The sequence below is a fragment of the Bolinopsis microptera genome, chromosome 10, assembly GCF_026151205.1.
Source record: "Bolinopsis microptera isolate Bmic1 chromosome 10, MBARI_Bmic_1.0, whole genome shotgun sequence".
Classification (NCBI taxonomy): domain Eukaryota; kingdom Metazoa; phylum Ctenophora; class Tentaculata; order Lobata; family Bolinopsidae; genus Bolinopsis; species Bolinopsis microptera.
In genome coordinates this window covers 3,092,288-3,116,118 of record NC_087081.1, presented here as the reverse complement: position 1 = coordinate 3,116,118, position 23,831 = coordinate 3,092,288, and the positions used below count along the sequence as shown (strand labels likewise).

The following is a 23,831-nucleotide window of genomic DNA, read 5'->3' as shown; positions in this document are numbered from 1 at the left end:
GAGTAATAATAACAAAACCTGGCCGGAATAAGAGAGTAGGTACACGTACAGAAGTTGGTGGTTACTGAACGGTTACTAAACGGTTACTGAATGGTAACTGACTGATAACTGAACGGTTAAGCTGACTGGTTAATAGTAATACCTACATGGTTACTGTCAAATAATAATGACAAACCCAAAAAGTAGGTACAACTACAGAAGCAAGTGTGAAGTAAGTAAGTGAGAGAGAGAGTTGGTACAACACAATACACAGTGTACGACAGTGTGTACTTTACACTGTCTGGTAGACTATACCCAATTTTCATGTTTTTTGTAGGCTGGCTAATTATTGGAATGTTCAAGAGACAGTGCAGAATGTTTACACTTAGATGCACGGTGTGTTACCTTCGAGCGTACTTTACAAGTGATACTCAGAACATATAACGGTTTTGATGATTTCTGTAGAGTGTACTAGAGCAAGGGTCCAATAAAAGAACAAATCATCAAGGGCAGAAAGAGGAGGAAGTGAGAAAACGTGCGTTGCCGGTAGGGTTAGTCAGTCTGAGGTACTCAGTTTTATCCTCTGCTATCATTACAACTCAGTGTCAACACGGCAATTTAGGCTGCTTTACAGTTCCCTTCTGTTCTATTACATAATGTTAGCAGAGTCCCGCCCAGCCCAATCAACAAAGGTAATTGTTGCTTTTTAGTCGCACACTTGGCGTCGCCACCTAGTTCAACACCTAGTTCAACACTTCCAGCACGGTGTTACGCCCGCGTTCTCATACGTGATGTCATTTCGGTCATGATCACGGGTGTTGCAGGTGTTTTTCAACCATGTTCCCATTGTTACCATTCACGCTCAACAGTTAATGACTATGAGATACTGAGAAGCTGATATAGCGGAGACTTTACCGTTAGGATGATAATTACAAATCGTGATTATTGAAACCGTTGATAGTATGAGTTGACAGGAGATTAGAAGCTAATGTGAAAGCAATTACGCTCCTTGGGTATAAGAGACACGGCGTCAGTATTGATTTATTGAGTCCTCCTCTTTTTACGTTAAGAATGAGTCTTGTGGAATGGTTACTGGCGGAGTGGTAACTGAATAGTCATTTTTTGTTACTGATTGGTTACTCCATTATTGGTTGCTGAATTGGTTACCGATTGGTTACTGAATTGTTACTGATTACGTCATGATTACGTCATGAATGGTTAATAGATGGTTATTAAACAGTTAAAAACTAGCTCATAGATCTACTTTAATATAACTCCTTATACCTGTTTTGGCTTACGAAAAGAGTTTTGATCATTTTATAGCGTTATCATCTCTTAAATTCCTGACCTTAGTACCAAAACCCAGTTTCCCTGACAAAGTAAGATTCCCTATATGGAAGGAAAATTCTAGCAATCTTTACAAACAAATCATTTGAATAACAGAAGAAAGACGTATTAATAAAATTATACATATTCAAGGGTATTATAACACATACTTCAGCTTCAGATAGTCTGCGGAAACAGAACTTTATAATCATAATGTTATATCATGCTTTTCTTCATTGTAAAATTCTAACGTGACCATGCGTATGTCTTTTATGGGACCCCTAATCTTAACGTGTTCAAACAAATTTTAAATAATATTTTTAATCTGTCGTGTCACCAGATACGTATCAGATACGTATCAGCTACGTACCAGAAACGTACCAGATACGTATCAGCTGCGTACCAGATACGTACCCGATACGTACCAGATACGTACCAGATACGTACCAGACAAGCATCTGATTAGTATCAGAAAGTCTCAATCAAAAGTAGGAATATAATACATATTTCAATGCCGGCGATCATCTTTTACTAACTTTATTATAGCACATTGACCAAAACCCATAATCATGGGTAGAGTGTACCGCTGCCAGTGTTTCTCTTTTCCAAACAAAAGGAAATGATATTAATTTGAATAACCGTCCGAAAATGCAAATTGATACCGAGAATGAAATCGGTTGCTCGCTTTTTCCATTCGATCACGGCTTACGAATTGTAATATAAAGCTTATTGATTGGAAAAAGCGAGCGACCGATTTCATTCTCGGTATCAATTTGCATTTTCGGACGGTTATTCAAATTAATATCATTTCCTTTTGTTTGGAAAAGAGAGACACTGGCAGCGGTACACTCTACCCATGATTATGGGTTTTGGTCAAATATCATCTCTTTTTGATTATAATGTCAGGATAATTTACAAAGCCGAAATGTAAACTCATAACTTCATTAATATTTATATTAATAATTACTCAATTAGGAGGTAATTTCATCGATTTCGAAATTTTACCTGACTGAATATGGCACTTTTTACTTATTCAAGTTGGCATTAAATTCATATATAATGCCATTTAAATATCGTGGGAAAGCAGAATTTATTCGAAATCACGAATGAGCAAAATTCTCACCTTTCGCACGTGCAAACTTTGAGCGGACGTTGCGTGCGGATACAATATTGAATCACCGTAAATTTTTGCATAGCATTATTTTATATATAGTTTAATAAGCATGCAAAGTTTCAGAAGATTTCATATAGAACTTGGATCACAACGAGACTGCAAAGTTGATAAAAATGGTGAAAACAGCAATTTTCAGTAATTTTAGCAATTTTCTATCAAATTGGGCGTGTCCCCACGTGTGCAACTTTTTGATTTTCAACTTTAAAACTAGCCTATAACACAATTTAGACCTTTAAAAAGCAAAATTGAGCTCTTCAACCCAAGGGATGGCCCAACACCAGAGAATACTAATTCACAACTTTTGTGTTTTTATAAAATTATTCTTCAAAAAAGCACTAACTTCAATAGCGAATATCTTTATGAAGGAGCAAAGTAAGAAACTTTTCCGGTAGATTTTCAGAATGCTTGAACAATTATCTAAGATGAAAATGTCCTCAGATTTTGAATAAAATTACTCCTTAATGTTTTAAAATCGATTTGAAAAGTTATTATTTTGTCAAAAATCAAGTTTTAAAAACACTTAACTTGATGACGTCATCAAGTGATGATGATGACGTTAAATTATTTTTCGATATAGTGTAAACTAAAGTATGAATGATTATCTTTAAAACCTGTGGTTCGAAATGACTGTATCTTTCATACTTTTGAATCTACGGACACTTAAATGTAGGCTACAATTGACTGCAAAAAGCGTCTATATATATCACAGTGCTGGCAAGCACGACCGTTGCATTTATTGTGGGTATACTATGTTCCCCATTTACTATTATACCCCCTTTACTATTATACCCCCTTTACTATTATAACCCCTTTACACCCCCTTTGGTACACGTTACAAGCCTCTTTAGTGCACGCGAAGCGTGCACTCCGGCCGAAGGCCGCCGCCTCCGGCAGGAGTTTTCCAGGCATTAAGACTCATCGGAAGTCGTTCAGCAGAATTATTTTTAGTTCAAAACATTCTAATTTGATGTCAAAGATGACAGGAATAAAAAATAGTTATGTTGAGATTTTTAAGAAATTTGCATAAAATACTCGCCAGCACTGTTATACGAAATTCGGTAAAAAACCCAAAATCGCCATATTCAGGTGCCTTAAAAACCACGTTAAAATTGAGTTAGAGATCTGAAATTTTTCAGGGCGTCTAGACGTTGACCAAATCGACTGCAAAAAAAGTTTCAGGTTTCAGGAGCATCGGGAAATGGGTTTTCTAGAACCCCTGTTTTACGACAGATTGTCGTGATATATACATACATAATATATATTCAGGGATAGACGCTTTGCCAGTCAATTGTAGCCTTTATTTAAGTGTCCATAGATTCAAAAGTATAAAAGATAAAGCCATTTCCGACCACAGGTCTTGCAAATAATTGTTTACACTTTAGTTTACATTGTATAAAAAAATTATTTGACGTCAGAAACACCCCTTGATGACGTCATCAAGTTAACCGTTTTTAAAACTTGATTTTTGACAAAGTAATAACTTTTAAAATTAATTTTAAACCATTAAGGAGTAATTTTATTCATAATCTGAGGAATTTTTTACCTTAGATAATTGTTCAAGCATTCTGAAAATCTACCGGAAAGTTTTTCTAGCTTGCTCCTTCATAAAGATATTCGTCATTGAAGTTTGTGCTTTTTTGAAGAATTATTTTATAAAAACGTCAATTTTGCGATTTAGTATTCTCTGGTGTTGGGCCATGCCTTGGGTTGTGGAGCTCAGTTCTGCTTCCTATAGGTATAAATTGTGCATTAGGCTAGTTTTAAAGTTGAAAATCGAAAAGTTGCACACGTGGGGACACGCCCAAATTGATAGAAAATTGCTAAAATCACTAAAAATTGCTGTTTTCGTCATTTTCTGTCAACTTTAGAGTGCTGTTGTGATTACAGTTCTTCTTGAAATACTTTCAAACTTTTCATGCTTATCAAGCTATATATAAAACAATTACATGCAAAAATTTACGGCGATTCAATATTGGATGCGCACGCAACGTCCGCTCAAAGTTTGCACGAGCGAAAGGTGAGAATTTTGCTCATTCGTGATTTCCAACAAATTCTGCTTTGCCACGACAGTTTAATGTCATTATATATGAATTTAATGCCAACTGGAATGAGTATTAGGTGGCATATTCAGTCAGTGATCGACCGATATGCTTACCTAAACACAAGGAAATGTTTTTAAAGGAAAATTTCGAAATCGTTGTAACTTCCTCCTTATTAATTAATGAAGATATCAGTTTATATTTCGACTTTATAAAGTACCCTGACATTATAATCAAAAAGAGATGATATTTTACCAAAACCCATAATCATGGGTAGAGTGGACCGCTGCCAGTGTCTCTCTTTCCCAAACAAAAGGAAATGATATTAATTTGATTGACCGTTCTCAAATGCAAAATGATACCGAGAATGAAATCGGTCGCTCGCTTTTCCCATTCATTTACAATTGTAATAGATTAAGAAGAACTACCCAAAGGCAGCTGTACTCGGCAATCAGCAATGAAGATTCAATAAACTTCAGCTTGTTCAATAAGTAATAACTACCACCCTTGTCCCTTACCCCGAAATACTAGGTATCGACCCGAACGCAACCCAAAGAGATTTTTACAGCATCTGATTGATGTAATCAATCGAAACTTATTTATACAATTCGTAAGCCGTGAATGAATGGGAAAAGCGAGCGACCGATTTCATTCTCGGTATCATTTTGCATTTGAGAACGGTCAATCAAATTAATATCATTTCCTTTTGTTTGGGAAAGAGAGACACTGGCAGCGGTCCACTCTACCCATGATTATGGGTTTTGGTAAAATATATATATATACTTCACGACAATCTGTTGTAAAACAGGGGTTCCAGAAAACCCACTTCCCGATACTCCTGAAACACGAAATTTTTTTACAGTCGATTTGGACAAGGTCTAGACGCCTTGCAAAGTTTCAGATCTCTAACTCAATTTTAACATGGTTTTTAAGGCACCTGAATATGGCGATTTTGGGTTTTTTACCTAATTTCGTATAACATGCTGGCGCGTATTTTGCGCAAATTTCTTAAAAACCTCCACATAACTATTTCTTATTCCTGTCATCTTTAACATTGAATTAGAATGTTTTGAACTTAAATTTACCTGCTGAACTACTTTCGATGAGTCTTAATGCCTGGAAAACAATAAAGGGGATATACTAGTATAGGGGGTAAATAGTATTGTGAATATAAGGGCGACGGTAATGCTTGCCAGCATTGTGATTACGATTGGCAAAGTCCCTATATTTCACATAATACTACCGTTAAATCTGCTCTAGTGCTATCTACTTCTAAAAGCATCTCTCGGCAAATTCCTTCGTTCGTCTTCAACTGTTATCGCACCTATCATTAAAAAGTATTTCGTGTCTTTTTGAACACTTTATCCTGAAAAAAAATCGGAAGCGTTTTACTTTTGTAAATCGTATCAGAGATCTGTTATACGATATGATTTAATGCAAAATAACAAATTACCAAATTTAATCTTTACACCTCAGTTACTTATATTCTTCTAAAATACTCACTTCTAAAGAAGTTCACTTCTAAAATACTCACTAAAAAAATAAACCGCGTTTAACCAGCTTATGGTTTTTACGTGCTTTTCTTCTGAGTCTACCGGTATGTTGAACTGGCTTCACCTGAAGTTGGCCCAAAACATCAACACCATTTCCTACTTTCCTAGCTGCACTGATCTTTCCACAACCAATATCATGTCTTCGATAGAAAAACAATCCTGTAAATAGTTTGATGAAATATTTTGAACAATGGAAGAACTATAAATACATATAATTATGTATAATTATGTATAATTATCGCAGGAAATTGGCTCCATTATCACGTGATCACATGGTCAACCATCACATTATCTCCCATAAAGTGCTCACATTTAAAATAGTGGGTAGCCTCGTTGGAGAGTTGCACGGACCACTATTGACAATAATGGCGTATTATGCACCTTAAGGGGGGGGGGGGGTTCACCCTGATTTTTTGTGAAACTTGGTTGGGGGTTCCGGACCCCAACCGCCAAACGGTGCCTGCGGGGCAGCCACGCCCATATTTGGTCCAAATCAGGCCCAATTTAGCCAAATACCCTGAACATGCCCAAACCCCAGATTTTAGGTGCTCTACTTGTAGCTAGTGGTCCCTTAAACTCGTATATGAATTTTCATCAAGATTGGACAAAAATGACTGAGTTATAAGCTAAAAACTATATGCCCATATTTGGGCATACGCACTAAATTTGATCGATTTTGGCCCATAAATTGGTCAAATATCAATATTTTTGAATGAAATTAACTTTATATGAAAGGTAAGCCTAAACTACACATTCTCTATGATTATCAGCTCAATATCTACCTAACTGTGGATTCTGTGTTCAAATAATCGCAAAAAATGAACAAAATCGCCCATATCTCAGTTCGCGATATTTGCAAAAGTGACTTTGCTCAAAACAATAGAACTCAATAGGGTTTCAATATTTTTTCATGAAATTTTCAGAATCAACGTAGAATCGCCTCATGACCTTAAGTTTTGTATTAGAATTTTGAGTTAGGCCCTTTAAAAAATTTGGCGGCCAAATTCTGAAAAATGCCCGGCAAATTTTGGAATTTGGCCGGGCATAAAATCTGGGTTTTGGGCATGTTCAGGGTATTTGGCTAAATTGGGCCTGATTTGGACCAAATATGGGCGTGGCTGCCCCGCGGGCAGCCACGCCCATATTTGGGGTCCGGAACCCCCTTAAAAGTTTGGTCACTGGTCTTAGTTTGTTGGTCAACTGCTATCTCGAAACCAAGTTTCACAAAAAATCAGGGTGAACCCCCCCCCCCCCCCCCCCCCTTAAAAACTCCATTCTTAGCTTACAAGGGTGACATTCACATGGTATGCAACAGCTGCAGCTATACTAGTACTCTAGATTTAGGCGCAGCTGCTAAGTTTCCGGTGGCGTGGAGCCAACCTTTTGCACAGTAGCGGCAGCAAATAACGGCGGCGCTCATGTCAGCCGACAGTTATAATGATTGATGTGCAACATATCTACACGTCTAATGTTCTAGAGAACTAGAATAAATGTGTAAACATGAACATTACTGGTGTAATACACCTCCCATTTTAACCACACACCACCGTTAAAATTGAAGCGTTGGACAATATACTGACATCTTTAGCACAGCTAAAGTGGGCTCAATAAATACACACATGTCTGCAGTAAGGGAATCTACGTGCATGTTGCAGGATCACACTTACCTAAAGGATCAAGATTTTTGCAGTTTCTACGGTAGTTTTTAGGACGTAGACGTTGTTCTCCAAGGTCAGAAATGTCAACTGGAAAGCTCACAAGGATAGTAATGAAGCTTATAAGTAAGAGCATTGATTTTATCATTTCTTTTTTCTTTGGAACACTAAATTACAAAAGTCATAGTCAATATACTAGTACTTATTCATGCATAAATGAATTAATGCTTTTCATGCAAACAAGTGAAAACGAATCTTTTATGTCATGTATACTGGGTTTGGACAGGATATGCCCGCTTAAAGAACTTCCATCGCGTTACATTACATAATTTTCTGAAACATATATTACATTTACAATAAATTATGCAATATCAGTATCACAACATTACATTCAACAAAATAAATTTAATCGCAGAATCTCAAATACAAATAATCGTAAATTAAACACAAAAAACAAATTAAACAAGCAATAAATGAATATACAATTACAAATGCGCATCCTTTGACAACTTACTCCTTCATAAAATTAATTTGATAATATATAAGTATAATATTTCTATAATCTATATCATATTTTAAACTTGACGAAATCTCCCCGGCAACGGGATAAAAACAAAAAAATTGCCCAAAAAGTGACCCTCTGTTGAAAACTATTTCAGCTCGCAAATTATCTGGCAAGCTATTTTTCATGCAAAGCATTCTTATCAAGCTTCTTGCAGTTGCATATATTCTTGAGCAAGTCGAGTAACTGACTACCAAGCTAAGCAGGGTAACTCGCAAATTGAGTTGAAAATTCGTGATTTTTAGCAGGGTTATACTTATAGAAAAAGGAAATGCAAAGGACATAGCTTAGCAAGCATTTTTAGAATTAACGGGTGATGCTCGTAAAATATTTGTTCCAAATGTTATTCCAAGATTGAAGACCGTCGACGAGTCCAACTCGGCGCGCGTCTTAGTACTTGGTAGGTTATAAACCTACAAGGTAACTACTGTTAGTGCTACAACCAATAACGTGTTTAGTACGAGACACGAGTATTCAGCATGTTTGGGTACTGTTAAACACAACTTTAATATTTCCACACTAACGGCCAGTCAAAACAAAACATTATGCTGTGGTTCATTTGCCGGATCATGTTAATGTTATACTTTATTATTTTCATGTATCCATCTTTAACTATTAACCATGAAAAATGGAATTCGCAGCCGGGTATAGCGTTTGATAAATCTAAAAACATTAAACTGTAAATAATTACTGGGGACTATAATAATACACGTAAATTTAAAACATTTCCCTAGACGTATAGTCAGCACACAGTAATCAGTCGTCAGTAGTCACTAGTCATTTTGTAAATTAATTGCAATGCATATAATTATATTATGTATATTAAATACGCGTAGTGCGTACGGACGAGTTTTGCTAAGTTTTGTGATTGAGTAAGATTCGGAATGAGCTGTGATATAGAATTGTAAATTGTGATAATTATAATAGGTCTTTAAAATGCAGTGGATGGAAATTTAGCATCCGCCTACATGGCCTTATAAGCTTATAACGGGCGCAATTCTTGTTATGCCTTATATAATTATATATATAAGGCATCGTTTGCCAAATAACTATAATATTATCTTTATATGCTTGACATACGTTGCATGCCACTTTTCGGTAGAAAGATGCTATATCACAAAAGTTGTAGCTTTAATTTCCATTCCTCTCTAAGTCTACCCAATTCTGGGTTTTGGTGAAAATATCATATTTTTTTTATTAATGTCATATTATATAGGAGTATATTTTATTTTTGATATAAAAGTAAATTGCAATATTTTGCACCTCTAAGAGAAATAAAACTCAATATTCAATGTAACTTTTTAAAACTATGGTCATTAATTTAACAAACAAAAACATTTCTTTAAGACGAGTGTCATTAACATAATATGGTTTTTAAAGCTTCGGTTACTAAAAAGTATAAACGTCTGTTCATGTACTTATTTGTAAGAAGAATATTGGGCCATCATGAACTCATTCCGTGCAACAGAATTCGGAAAGTACCTCACAGAATCCTTTCACCTTCGAAATCCTCCTGAAAAGAAGTCCTAGTCATCACCTCCCGTCTCCTACTCATCGTCATTAACTCATCTCCATGACTTTTTTACCCGTATTTAAATTATTATATTCGATTTTTTTCCATGAAATTGTAACGTGGTTAATTTTTAAGATTTTATTTTTATAGCATTCTCTCGTTTTTTAGAGTTCTGATCGTCTTTATGAATTGCTGTATTACGAAGACGAGTTCGTTAGTGTTCTCCTTGGTCATTTCATGTTTAATTCCTTTACAAGTTCATGTGACCTTGAGAGTTGCACAGTACTCGTTAAGTGAACATTATCGTAAAATCAGAATAAAAATCTGAACAAGTACTTCCTTCTTAACCCCCTTTACTTAATATGTTAATACATACCCCTTCCGTCAGTCAACGAGGGGGTATAGAGTGTGACTGATTTAATCAGTTGGTCAACAGAGTTCAGTTCACCGAAGTACTAATATTAAGGAAATTAGCGAAGTTCTATATTGCTAATAAAATTGATTTGAAGCAACAATTATTGATGAATGGAAGGCTATATCTTTTCAGCTATTCAGTTCACGAACGAACGGTTCGGTTTGAGGAATATTTTCACAGCGCCAGTGGTACTGCTATAACATAACTTTTGCTTTTTACTCTGTACGTGTAATTGAGTTAATAAAAGTCTGCCGGTAAAAAAATTAACAAATTTGAACTCTAATCTTATCAACGTTGCTGTGTAGTGATAATTTGTGTTTTATTGAGCCTTTATCGTCCTCTTTCCTAGATTTCTTAATTATAAAAGTCGGAACTCGGAAGTATGTAGAGGGTTAATTTGTACGGAACTCATTTCACCGAATCACCCCTATTCGATGGAAAAGGTGCTTGGAAGGACGGTAGAGTGAGCAGCGATTGGTGCTCATATTAAAGGTTAGATCAAGGCTCCGATTATTAATCACAAATGATAAGATACCGCGTCTACTAAACCACCGTTTTAACCGAACAGCACCTGGCGCAATTACCAATTTGCAGTCTTAATCAGCAAAAGTATTGTTCTATTGCCAAGAATTGGTAATCATCTGCAAGAGTCGAGATCCTTAGTATTTAGGAACCAATCCACAAAATAACCGGTAATTTAGAGATAAGAGAATAGCAGTCACACAATTTCTGCCTGATTAGCTAATCTGCAGGTACTATTTAGCAAATATGTCGCCTAACTGCCTGTGTTCATGTTCAAGAGAGCTGTACGTGCTTTTCCCAAACTCTTTAGCAAATATGTCGCCTAACTGCCTGTGTTCATGTTCAAGAGAGCTGTACGTGCTTTTCCCAAACTCTTTAGCAAATATGTCGCCTAACTGCCTGTGTTGTTCAAAAGAGCTGTACGTGCTTTTCCCAAACTCTTTTATGTCTGGTAAATATGTCAACAAAAGGGAGGGGGGCGAAAGTCAATACACATACGTTGAGGCTTATTATTCAGTCGCTGAGCGCCCTATAATTGTTATAATTCTTTCTAGTATGACGTGCTATTATCGTTATAGTTCGAAGATTATATCAATATTGGTGTTCATTTTTTTTAAAATGAACATTTTATATATATACAAGTGACAATCAATATAACAGCACTGATTTCACCTACTGCACGATTTCATTGTTTGTCTAGTAGTGATCAAGTTTATGCCTAGACTCTAGTGGCCAATTGCTAATGTCTAGTGGTCAAGTTTTATATGTCTAGTGGTCAACTTTATGTCTATAGTGGTCAAGTTTTAGGCTAACAAGGTTACGTCAGCAGGCGAGTGGGTTAAGAAATTCTTATGAAAGTGGATTTCTAGAAACCACTTTTCTCCTTGGTTCATGCTGGGAACTTCTTTTCTTCACGTTTCATGCTACCCTGATGCTATTGCAAGGGCAATTTATAATCGTGACTTAAGTTCGTTAAATGTGAAATTTTTATAAGTTGGTAAAATGGAGTACGCTTGAATTTGACAAAAGTCCTTACTTTTGATTATACATCGTGCAACACAAATTGATTCATGGACAATCACAGTGCTGGCAAGCACGAGCGGTGTCTTTATTGGGGGTATACTATGTACCCCCTTTACTATTCTATCCCCTTTACTATTATACCCCCTTTACACCCCCTTTGGTACACGTCGGAAGCCTCTTTCGTGCACGCGAAGCGTGCACTCCGGCCGGAGGCGGCGGCCGAAGGCCGACGCCTCCGGCAGGAGTTTTTCAGGCATTAAGACTCATCGGAAGTCGTTCAGCAGATTTATTTTTAGTTCAAAATATTCTAATTTGATGTCAAAGATGTCAGAAATAAGAAATAGTTATGTTGAGATTTTTAAAAATTTGCATAAAATACTCGCCAGCACTGTTATACGAAATTCGGTAAAAAACCCGAAATCGCCATATTCAGGTGCCTTAAAAACCATGTTAAAATTGAGTTAGAGATCTGAAACTTTGCAGGGCGTCTAGACGTTGACCTAATCGACTGTAAAAAAAGTTTCAAGTTTCAGGAGCATCGGGAAATTGGTTTTCTAGAACCCCTGTTTTACGACAGATTGTCGTGATATATACATACATATATATATACTTATATACATATATATATTCAGGGATAGACGCTTTGCCAGTGAATTATAGCCTGTATTTAAGTGTCCGTAGATTCTAAAGTATAAAAGATACAGCCATTTCGGACCACAGGTCTTGAAGATAATTGTTTAGACTTTAGTTAACATTATGTTAAAAAGTAATTCAACGTCATCATCACCACTTGATGACGTCATCAAGTTAACCATTTTTAAAACTTGATTTTTCACAAAGTAATCATTTTTCAAATCGATTTTACGCCATTAAGGAGTAATTTTATTCAAAATTTGAGGGCATATTGAAGTTAGATAATTGTTTAAGCATTCTGAAAATCTACCGGAAAGTTTTTCTAGCTTGCTCCTTCATAAAGATATTCGCTATTGAAGTTAGTGCTTTTTTAAAGAATAATTTTATAAAAACGCTAATTTTACGTTCTAGTATTCTCTGGTGTTGCACCATCCCTTGGGTTGTGGAGCTCAATTTTGCTTCCTAAAGCTCTAAATTGTGTCATAGGCTAGTTTTAAAGTTGAAAATCGAAAAGTTGCACACGTGGGGACACGCCCAAATTGATAGAAAATTGCTAAAATCACTGAAAATTGCTGTTTTCACCAATTTCCGTCAACTTTGGAGTACCGTTGTGATTACAGTTCTTCTTAAAATACTTTGAAACTTTGCATGCTTATCAAACTATATATAAAACACCATCATGCAAAAATTTACGGTGATTCAATATTGGATGCGCACGCAACTTCCGCTCAAGGTTTGCACGTGCGAAAGGTTAAAATTTTGCTCATTCGTGATTTTGAACAAATTCTGCTTTGCCACGACAGTTCAATGTCATTATATATGAATTTAATGCCAACTTCAATGAGTATAAAGTGGCATATTCAGTCAGTGATCGACCGATATGCTTACCTAAACACAAGGAAATGTTTTCAAAGGAAAAATTTCGAAATCGTTGAAATAACCTCCTTATTAATATTAATGAAGTTATGAGTTTACATTTCGGCTTTGTAAAGTACCCTGACATTATAATAAAAAAAGAGATGATATTTTACCAAAACCCATAATCATGGGTAGAGTGGAGCGCTGCCAGTGTCTCTCTTTCCCAAACAAAAGGCAATGATATCAATTTGAATGACCGTTATCAAATGCAAAATGATACCGAGAATGAAATCGGTCGCTCGCTTTTCCCATTCATTTACAATTGAAATAGATTACATGTTATAAATCGAAACTTATTACAATTCGTAAGCCATGAATGAGTGGGAAAAGCGAGCGACCGATTTCATTCTCGGTATCATTTTGCATTTGATAACGGTCATTCAAATTGATATCATTGCCTTTTGTTTGGGAAAGAGAGACACTGGCAGCGCTCCACTCTACCCATGATTATGGGTTTTGGTAAAATGTTATATAATAATTTGCTCCTTATCTCATCCGGTTTTCCGGGTAATGCCTAATTTTCATTTAAGATTTTTAACACTGTTAAAAATTTACAACTTGGCAGCTTAATAGCTTCAATTTAACTGCAATTTAATATTGAATCTAAGAAAGTTTTATAAATTGAATTTAACCCCACTCTTGACCCCTGAAATTTAACTGGTAGTCAATTTAACCCAAAATGAGCAGAAAAAACTGCACCGAAAAAGAATATTATACTAAACTAGAAAGCCCGTGGTAACAGGGACGAAGCTAGTAGTATTCTTTGAAAGAAAGTTTTAAGCGCATCAAAAAGGATCCATCCCGACCGAAGATACAACCGATTTAAATATAAAACACTTTAAACACAACGTAATTACCACAAAACCGATCAAAATGACGTTAAAATAATCTTTGCACGTGCATGTGTGCATTAAAACACCGTTGCTATGGAACCTTTTGGTTGTTACCTAAATTCTTATTTCTCGTCTGATTTGCATGTGGGCGGTCGTACATACATTCTACATTCTACATCAGAAATAATTCTTTGAATTATAGTAGAGATAGAAAAAATGGAGACTTAAGCTTCTCAGATAACTATATGTATCAAGATACTGATGTATCAAGCACAATTAAGAGTTTATTCATATTAACTAGATCCACAATACGGTAATACTTATACTTATCGTGCAGACTGCAGAGACCCCGATATAACGGTATCCTAGCATTATGAAATCGGTGCCTTTATAAACCAGGAAGATATATTGAGATTAGGGATACGTGGGGCATTATCAGGATTTAGCAATTAAGATAAAATGTAGATTACCTTAAGAACGACAAATTTAGTTTAGACTAAATTCACGAGAATGCCACGATAGTGCAACGAGAACGCCGCCATAATGCCACGTGAATGTCTCGAGAGTGCCGCGACAGTGCCATCGGGATCCGGATGTATGACCAAAATTTTATAATGAACCAAATTTATTGTGAACCAAATTTATTGACCTTAAAGTTAAATCTCTCCCGAACTTATTTTCCGCTGAGGAACGTAATAATATCCACGGGACATTTTATCATCTGATTTAATTGATCGAATTATGAAATATTAATCACAATGTGCACGCGTTTCCCTGATTAGGAGGATACTGTCGCGTTATGAGCAACGCGTTTTCATTTTCTGTAAGCCCTTTTAACACCACTGCTCACAGTTGAGGAGTTCAAATAATCTTTTGACTCTTTTCAGAGTCATAAGAGAACTTTTCCGTCATGTTTGGTCTATTTTTTGTCATAAATCATGCTATTTTTTCATGTTCTCATAGGATGATGATTAATCACTCTACACTCGACTGTCACGTGACTTTTTCAACCCGTTCTCTAGCTGGTCCTGAACGACTATTCGAAACCCTATCCCTCTAATCTGATCCCAACCCTAACCCTAACCCAATCCTTAACAAAAGCATATGCTGAAACCCTAACCCTAACGAGAAATTAGACTAACTTCCTTTAATTATACGGTCATATCACGTGATCGAGATAGTTGTTCGCTAATATCTCGTCAGCTAGGGGAGCATTTTAACCCTATGTCATGTAATTGTAGGGTGATTCGGAATCAGCGTCCGAAAATACATCGATTGCTGTTGGTTACAACTGTCGGGGGCCCTTTTAGAACAATCTCAAAGATCGATTGTAGAGTGATTTAGCACGCTCGAATTTCATAGGCTTTTATATAACATCTGTTTTTCTTGTATTTCAAGCCACCGTTTCATACAATGAATCTCCGAAATCCTGTTGCCTCGGAACGCCGGGTCTCAAAGTTATGAATTTAACCTTTTTCGGCCGAACAATTCATTCACAAAATGACAGTGCACGGTATTTTGGGGTTTTATTGAGTAGGAATTAATTTGCATTTTTAAATCTTCCCAAAGTTTTGATCGTTTAACACCAGAACAAGATGATGTTTGTAGCCCTCGTATTTCTAATTGGAACTGTTGGAGCAGGTAATCAAACATATCATTATAAAAGCTTTTGATGTTTATCACTCCTAATTGGTAATATCATACAATTCTACTTTTGATATTGTATAACTTATAAGACATTGTATCCATTATAAATATTCACTGACCGAGCGAAAATGAAACGTATTCCATTCCCAGTAAGTAGAAACTCTCTTCTGTGAACAATAAAAATGACGAATAACAATTTAGGTCCAACTTCTGAAGAATGCCCGAGAATCCTAGATGCGGCCGGAATATCAAGGATGTTTGCCCCAATGGTAGCACATAGCATACATTCATTGACACTAGAGGATATCCGTTACTTTTTCAAGAAGGATGCTACGGAGGAAAATGGCGTTCCAACAGGTAATTCGCATATTTTGATTAAGATATGTATCTTTCTCTTGCCAAATAGATACGACGGTTGTGGCCAATTACCACCATAATGCATGCTATTTATAGTTAATATGAATGGGTTTCCCAATTAAAATTAGTGAAGTGAACGATATTATTTAATATACATGTGTGTAATCTTTCTTGATAGTGTATTTTTGACTTTTGGAGTAACTTTGTGAATTTTATGAACCTCTCCTGCATAATGTATTACCTTATCGGTGCATTACCCACTTTAATCCGGTTAAATTATTATATTTGATCTTGTTTCCTTTTCGTACAGATTGTAGTGAAGTTAATTTTTTTACGTGTTTTGGGTCTTATTTATGATTTTTTTTATAATTATGTTATTTATTTCATTGATGTATTGTCACGACGGGTTCGTTAGTGTTCCCTCTGACTATTTAAGTTTAATTCCAGTTTAATTCCAGTTTAATTCCATGATATTTCAGTAAATATGGATCTGAGGAGCGACACGAGGATTCTACCCAACGCACCGTTAGCAGGGTACGATGAAGACTTCTCGACACAGAGCATGAAGACATTCGACTTGGTACGTGTGGTGACTATGGTAACGAGGGAGATACGTTGAGTGTTTTAGCTTAAGGGACTTATTAATGAGGCATAATTGTCCGAATACTTGAATAATAAATTTCTTCAGTGCTCAAATAAGACTCTCAGTACCTTGATACCTTGCACAGGTGATGAGGAACATGAACCGAACCTGGTGGGGAATTACCAACTTCAACACCCTCGATAAACTGACCCACGCCTTCCACATGGCTGAGATCTGGGATAACACCGCCGAGCAGTATAGGTTGGTAGAACGACTACTGGACCCTGAGTCTGATGTCTGTGGTTGTGCAACCAATGTTGCAGAGAACGATATCCTGAACTATTTGAATCTCATGGCCTTCAAGATCAAGTACCCTGGAATTACCTCTGGAAACAAAACCATTACAGATCATTGTAAGTTTCGTCGTGATTGAGGACGTACCCACATAACAGGGTATGTAAGGACCAGTATATACCTTATATATATCTTACTATATATAAAGCGAGACGATATATATATATTTATCTGTGCCATTTTACTGACACCACGGCATCAACTTTAACGCGACTTTCCGCAAAAACCGTAAAAGATATACAACTGAAACTTTTTTCACTGGGTCAAATGCTTTAATGGCCTTCAAATCGGCATGAAAAAATAAAAAATTGGCCAAGAAATAAGAATTTTAGTGCCCAAAATTTGGACTCCCAAGTGGTGTCAAAAACGCGAATTAAATAGGTAATAATTATTTTAGCCTCTCGAGTCTTGACACCACTTTAGGGTTAGACGGGATCCTGCTAGTATATATAATATATACACCATTTAGTATACAAATAAATTATAATTTCAGACCTCGAATCTAGAGAGAAACGATCAGCTGACCCTGGCAGGTACGACATAGGCTACCGTGTTAGCTATAACTTCAGATTCAGTGGCGAGGGGTCACAAGCAGACTTCGATGGAATTGACTTTGATCTCTCCGATATTGAGGTAAGCTAGATACATAAGAGTCGATATATTTTAATGTTGCCATGGGGTGGCAAGTCCCCATACATCGTGGTCCGGTAGTTTCAATTTTTCTGAGATACGATGCTCTTCTTATTGACAACTCTTACAACCCCAGCTGCTGAAAGATATAGCGGAGAAGCTAGTAGACGACGACGGAGTTTTGACAGTGCACGCAGACAGTGCAGAACACTGGAAAGTGTGGAGGAAGATGGTGAAGCATGGTATGGAGGAGTCAGGATACTACGACCTGGCTGTGTTCATGTTCTGCATGCTCAACTAGATCCGGGCTATGGGGTTTGGACACTAAGAATTGTATGTTAATGATATAATAATAAGATGCGAACACTTTTTGTTACATTTTATCGTAGGGTATAAATTATGCAATTATGTAAGGGGTTAATCTTACTTTGATTTGATAAAGTAGTATTAAAACCATTATACTTTAAGATTTTCTAAGGTTGTCAATAATTTAATTGTAATTTGGGACAAAATTCATTGAATTTGATGCATGAATTTAACTTGTTTCTGAACTAAATGAAGAAATATGAATTAACGAACTTACTAAATTTACTATACAATATTAAAAGAGACTACAATGTATTCCGATACTGTACCAATTAGAGATGAATCTAACATATTGGGATATGAGAAAGCGATATGTAGCGCAGTCTATGTCTACATAGCTACAAGAAAGCAAACAAGCCTAGTAGTATAGCGTAATAATAGCGATAATAATTTGGGCACAACAAAAGTAATTATTTAAACTATTAAGGTTGTTCGTATCAGTTAAATCCCAATGCTGATTTTCTCTTGAATGAATTCAATTATAAATTAGTCTCACAATCAATTATAGCAGAAGACGAAGCCAATTCCTCTACGAGCCCACTACACCCAGTGCCACTTGAGTCGGCAACACTCTGTGACATTGTTTGACATTGCCCATTTTCCAATCTCCCGTTCGCGATCCTCGCAGAACGCACCATCCTCAGCCTATAAGCTGCATCACTACTAGCCTGCATCTCTGAAAATCCCGGTCTAATGCTATCGTGAAAGTCGTTTAGTCTAAAGGATCTGCAGGTTGAGGTAATAACAAGGTTGCACCACAACCGGAACCGTCTCATCCTGCAGTAGTAGAATACTGGATTGAGAGCCGCGTTTACCACAACACTCTCCATCTTGGCGATGTGCCAGGAGTACCAGAACATGAAGCGAGTACCAAAGTAAACCCCTGGGTACTTCACCTCGAAGCACCTGCTGGTCATGTTGTGCATCATGTTCACAAAAAGGGGAGGTTACACACCAGAAACAGTGTGCTGAACAGTGAACATCACTATTGTTATGCTGGCTCGGTCTTTCCACTTCTGAATCACCTTGGCTCTCGGACTTCTATCACCCTTGACACTCTGACTTACAGACTTTTTAGCAGAGAAATGCAACTTGAGAACTGATACCATGAGGGTTACGAAGGTTAATAATAAAATGGGAGGGACTCCCACCATATGCCCTGTAGGTCCACAGCATACCTGGGGACCTCAGGCTATTATGTTCATAAACATAGAGATTCGGCGGAATGACAGGCTGAGCGCGGCCCAGTAAGTCCACAGCGTGCTCGAACTTCATCTCAAAATTGTAGTAACAGTAGGCCCCATCCCAGGATAAAAGAAGTAGTGGTGATCAATTGTTTAGTACAGAATGCATTATTAGTGCACTAGAAATTACATTTACTCTTGATTACAACATGGCTTCGTTTAACGGAATAACATATTACATACCGTCAGGTCCAGGAGCGTGGAGCAGCGATGGGTCCTACTCCTAAGAACTCATGTGAGTATGCAGATTGTGCTATGGATAAGATTGATATTTTAGTTAATGAAGGATCAGATCTAGAATATGGCCCGCCTCATAGACCAGCATTCTGGGGTAGATTACGTGATGACATTTATATGGCTTGACCTGGTACTGGTGAGGAACTATTACAATTCATGGAATGGCTTAACAGTATCCACCCAAACCTTTTGTTCACTTACGACTACTTTAGGGACGGCGTTGAGTTTTTAGACACCTATGACTCTATGAGTCTATGCTGTTGGTGATGTTGCATCCACACCAAAAGTATTTGAAACCCAATTCTCGCGAAATCTAATTCTCGGGAAACCTAATTCTGATTCATATTGTACTGTTATACTTATATAGAATAAACCATAATATAATTATAATACTTGAATGTGAATTTAATTTTCCGATCTGCATTCAACACTGTTGTTTGTTTGTTTGTTTGTTTGGGGACTGGTTTGTAAGCCAGCCAATGTTTACGAATATAATATTAATAACTTTATTACATAATCATAAATATATATCATAAATAGATCAAATCTGAAACACAAATTTGCACGCAGTTAATAAATTTATAAAAAAAAGAAAATGAAAATGAAAAAAAAAGGGTTTATTGATAAAAACAAAATATGGAGCACTCTGTGCTTCCAACAGCCTTTCAGACTCGCGCTAAGTTTGTTAGGGACTGATTTAGGATATCGTAGATATTGCTATGCCATGTCATTAGTTTGGATATGTAGTGTTTGTGATTGTTGAAATCAATTAATTACGGTTTGTGCTGATAGGAAAATAGTGATAGTGGGGAATGTGGCAGTGTAAATATGGACCTGGAATTTAGGATGTGTGGCTTATCCATTAATATTAGTTGCCGCTAGTCTGTGATCAGTTTGTTCTGGTTTTTTTGTGTGCAAATATATATTCATAGTCTATTTTTGTAATATCATATAATATATTTTACCAAAACCCATAATCATGGGTAGAGTGGACCGCTGCCAGTGTCTCTCTTTCCCAAACAAAAGGAAATGATATTAATTTGATTGACCGTTCTCAAATGCAAAATGATACCGAGAATGAAATCGGTCGCTCGCTTTTCCCATTCATTCACGGCTTACGAATTGTAATAATTTTCGATTGATTACATGTCAATCAGATGCTGTAAAAATCTCTTTGGGTTGCGTTCGGGTCGATACCTAGTATTTCGGGGTAAGGGTGGTAGTTATCACTTATTGCATTAGCTGAAGTTTATTGAATCTTTATTGCCGAGTACAGCTGCCTTTGGGTAGTTCTTCTTAATCTATTACAATTGTAAATGAATGGGAAAAGCGAGCGACCGATTTCATTCTCGGTATCATTTTGCATTTGAGAACGGTCAATCAAATTAATATCATTTCCTTTTGTTTGGGAAAGAGAGACACTGGCAGCGGTCCACTCTACCCATGATTATGGGTTTTGGTAAAATATCATCTCTTTTTGATTATAATGTCAGGGTACTTTATAAAGTCGAAATATAAACTGATATCTTCATTATAATAAGGAGGAAGTTTCAACGATTTCGAAATTTTTCCTTTAAAAACATTTCCTTGTGTTTAGGTAAGCATATCGGTCCATCACTGACTGAATATACCACTTAATACTCATTCAAGTTGACATTAAATTCATATATAATGACATTAAACTGTCGTGGCAAAGCAGAATTTGTTGGAAATCACGAATGAGCAAAATTCTCACCTTTCGCACGTGCAAACTTTGAGCGGACGTTGCATGCGCATCCAATATTGAATCGCCGTAAATTTTTGTATGTAATTGTTTTATATATAGCTTGATAAGCATGCAAAGTTTCAAAGTATTTCAAGAAGAACTGTAATCACAACGGCACTCTAAAGTTGACAGAAAATGACGAAAACAGCAATTTTCAGTGATTTTAGCAATTTTCTATCAATTTGGGCGTGTCCCCACGTGTGCAACTTTTCGATTTTCAACTTTAAAACTAGCCTAATGCACAATTTATACCTATAGGAAGCAGAACTGAGCTCCACAACCCAAGGCATGGCCCAACACCAAAGAATACTAAATCGCAAAATTGACGTTTTTATAAAATAATTCTTCAAAAAAGCACAAACTTCAATGACAAATATCTTTATGAAGGAGCAAGCTAGAAAAACTTTCCGGTAGATTTTCAGAATGCTTGAACAATTATCTAAGATGAAAATTTCCTCAGATTTTGAATAAAATTACTCCTTAATGGGTTAAAATTAATTTTAAAAGTTATTACTTTGTCAAAAATCAAGTTTTAAAAACGGTTAACTTGATGACGTCATCAAGGGGTGTTTATGACGTCAAATAAATTTTGTATACAATGTAAACTAAAGTGTAAACAATTATTTGCAAGACCTGTGGTCGGAAATGGCTGTATCTTTTATACTTTTGAATCTATGGACACTTAAATACAGGCTACAATTGACTGGCAAAGCGTCTATCCCTGAATATATATATCTGTATATCTGTATGTATATGTCCCGACAATCTGTCGTAAAACAGGGGTTCTAGAAAACCCATTTCCCGATGCTCCTGAAACCTGAAACTTTTTTTGCAGTCAATTTGGTCAACGTCTAGACGCTCTGAAAAATTTCAGATCTCTAACTCAATTTTAACATGGTTTTTAGGGCACCTGAATATGGCGATTTTGGGTTTTTTACCGAATTTCGTATAACAGTGCTGGCGAGTATTTTATGCAAATTTCTTAAAAATCTGAACATAACTATTTTTTATTCCTGTCATCTTTGACATCAAATTAGAATGTTTTGAACTAAAAATAAATCTGCTGAACGACTTCCGATGAGTCTTAATGCCTGGAAAACTCCTGCCGGAGGCGGCGGCCTTCGGCCGCCGCCTCCGGCCGGAGTGCACGCTTCGCGTGCACAAAAGAGGCTTGTAACGTGTACCAAAGGGGGTATAATAGTAAAAGGGGTATAATAGTAAAGGGGGTATAATAGTAAAGGGGGTATAATAGTAAATGGGGAACATAGTATACCCACAATAAATGCAACGGTCGTGCTTGCCAGCACTGTGATAGTACTTAATAATAACCATATGACTAATAACTGATTTACTAATTAACTAATTAACTAATTCACTAAACTGATATAATGACCGTTGTGTCCAGTAACTTTCAGACACGTTGTGACCTTCTTAGACCTGGAATATTATGTAATAAGAAACTGGGCCACGTGTCATCGTCATTTTCACTCTGCAGGTTCAAGAGCATCCTTTTTGTAGCCGATTTAAAAAGGTTTATGGAAAAAAGTGTGGGTAGGGTGCTTACATTTGCATTTACAGCATAAATTGAGAGTAAAGGTCCTTTGAAGAACATCGAAGATCTGAAATGTGTGGTGTTGTACTCGGCTAACCAGGATGCTGCATTCACGTGATCTGAGTTTGCAGTGGGTGAATTTTCTGGGATAGTCATACAGATTTGTTGAGGGACTGAGCTGCGGAAATGTTTGATTCGGTGCATGAGAATTAGTGTGTTTTTTACAATAACACTGTGCACCGTGAGTATACCATTGTTATTGAAAAATTGTTTTGTGTGTTCTGGCAGTCGACCGTCTTTGTAAAAGTAATTAATGTGACCTGGCATTACTGCCCTGATACCCTGTTTTTGTCGTGAGAAGAGTGATTCAATGTGATTTTTTGCTGCAAACCCCCATACAATTGAACAGAAGTTTAAATGCGATTGAACAAAACTTTGATATATCTGTAGCCTTATTTGAATCGATAGGTGACGTTTTATTTTATACATAATTCCTACATACCGCATCATTTTTGATCTAACAGCTGCTATATGCTTAGACCATGTTAGTTTATGATCCATTATAACGCCAAGGAACCGTGCTTCCCTTTTACGTTCTAATTGTGTGTCTGCAATATGAATATTTGGAGTATTATCAGTATTTCTAACACCGAAAAGCATATAGCAGGTCTTTTTTAGATTAAGTGCAAGTCCATTACAGTCAACCCAGCGTACAAACTCGTGGGAGAATTGGTTGAATTTTTGTATAACATCGTTTGCATTTTTTCCTTTTATTATGATGTTCGCATCATCAGCGTAGAGTATAAACTTTATCATACTGTTGATATTTGGCATATCATTGATGTAGATTAGGAATAACAAAGGTCCCATAATACTGCCCTGTGGAACTCCGTATGTAATAGGTTTAAGAGCTGATTTAATACCATTCAAACATACATATTGCTGACGTGT

General features: G+C 36.4%; 2 protein-coding genes and 1 long non-coding RNA gene across 3 annotated transcripts in view; 1 reads left to right on the top strand and 2 right to left on the bottom strand.

Moving 5' to 3' along the window:
* LOC134822164 (uncharacterized) overlaps positions 1 to 23,831 on the bottom strand; it is an 85,341-nt gene that overhangs the window by 23,314 nt on the left and 38,196 nt on the right. The window lies entirely within an intron of this gene.
* Positions 5,728 to 8,191, bottom strand: LOC134822363 (uncharacterized). The gene is made up of 3 exons (XR_010161174.1): positions 7,739 to 8,191; positions 6,053 to 6,230; positions 5,728 to 5,884 (listed from the first exon to the last, which is right to left on the bottom strand). It is a non-coding gene; the product is annotated as an uncharacterized LOC134822363 (long non-coding RNA).
* Positions 16,945 to 18,212, top strand: LOC134821531 (uncharacterized). The gene is made up of 3 exons (XM_063832237.1): positions 16,945 to 17,145; positions 17,580 to 17,719; positions 17,853 to 18,212. The coding sequence occupies exons 1-3, from the start codon at positions 16,956 to 16,958 to the stop codon at positions 18,015 to 18,017; spliced, it is 495 nt and encodes a 164-aa protein (XP_063688307.1). The 5' UTR covers positions 16,945 to 16,955; the 3' UTR covers positions 18,018 to 18,212.

Coding starts and splice junctions, on each gene's coding strand:
- LOC134821531 (XM_063832237.1), top strand. CDS start 16,956: ATGGCTGAGATCTGGGATAACACCGCCGAGCAGTATAGGTTGGTAGAA. Junction 17,146..17,579: donor CAAAACCATTACAGATCATT/GTAAGTTTCGTC, acceptor TTATAATTTCAG/ACCTCGAATCTAGAGAGAAA. Junction 17,720..17,852: donor TTGATCTCTCCGATATTGAG/GTAAGCTAGATA, acceptor TTACAACCCCAG/CTGCTGAAAGATATAGCGGA.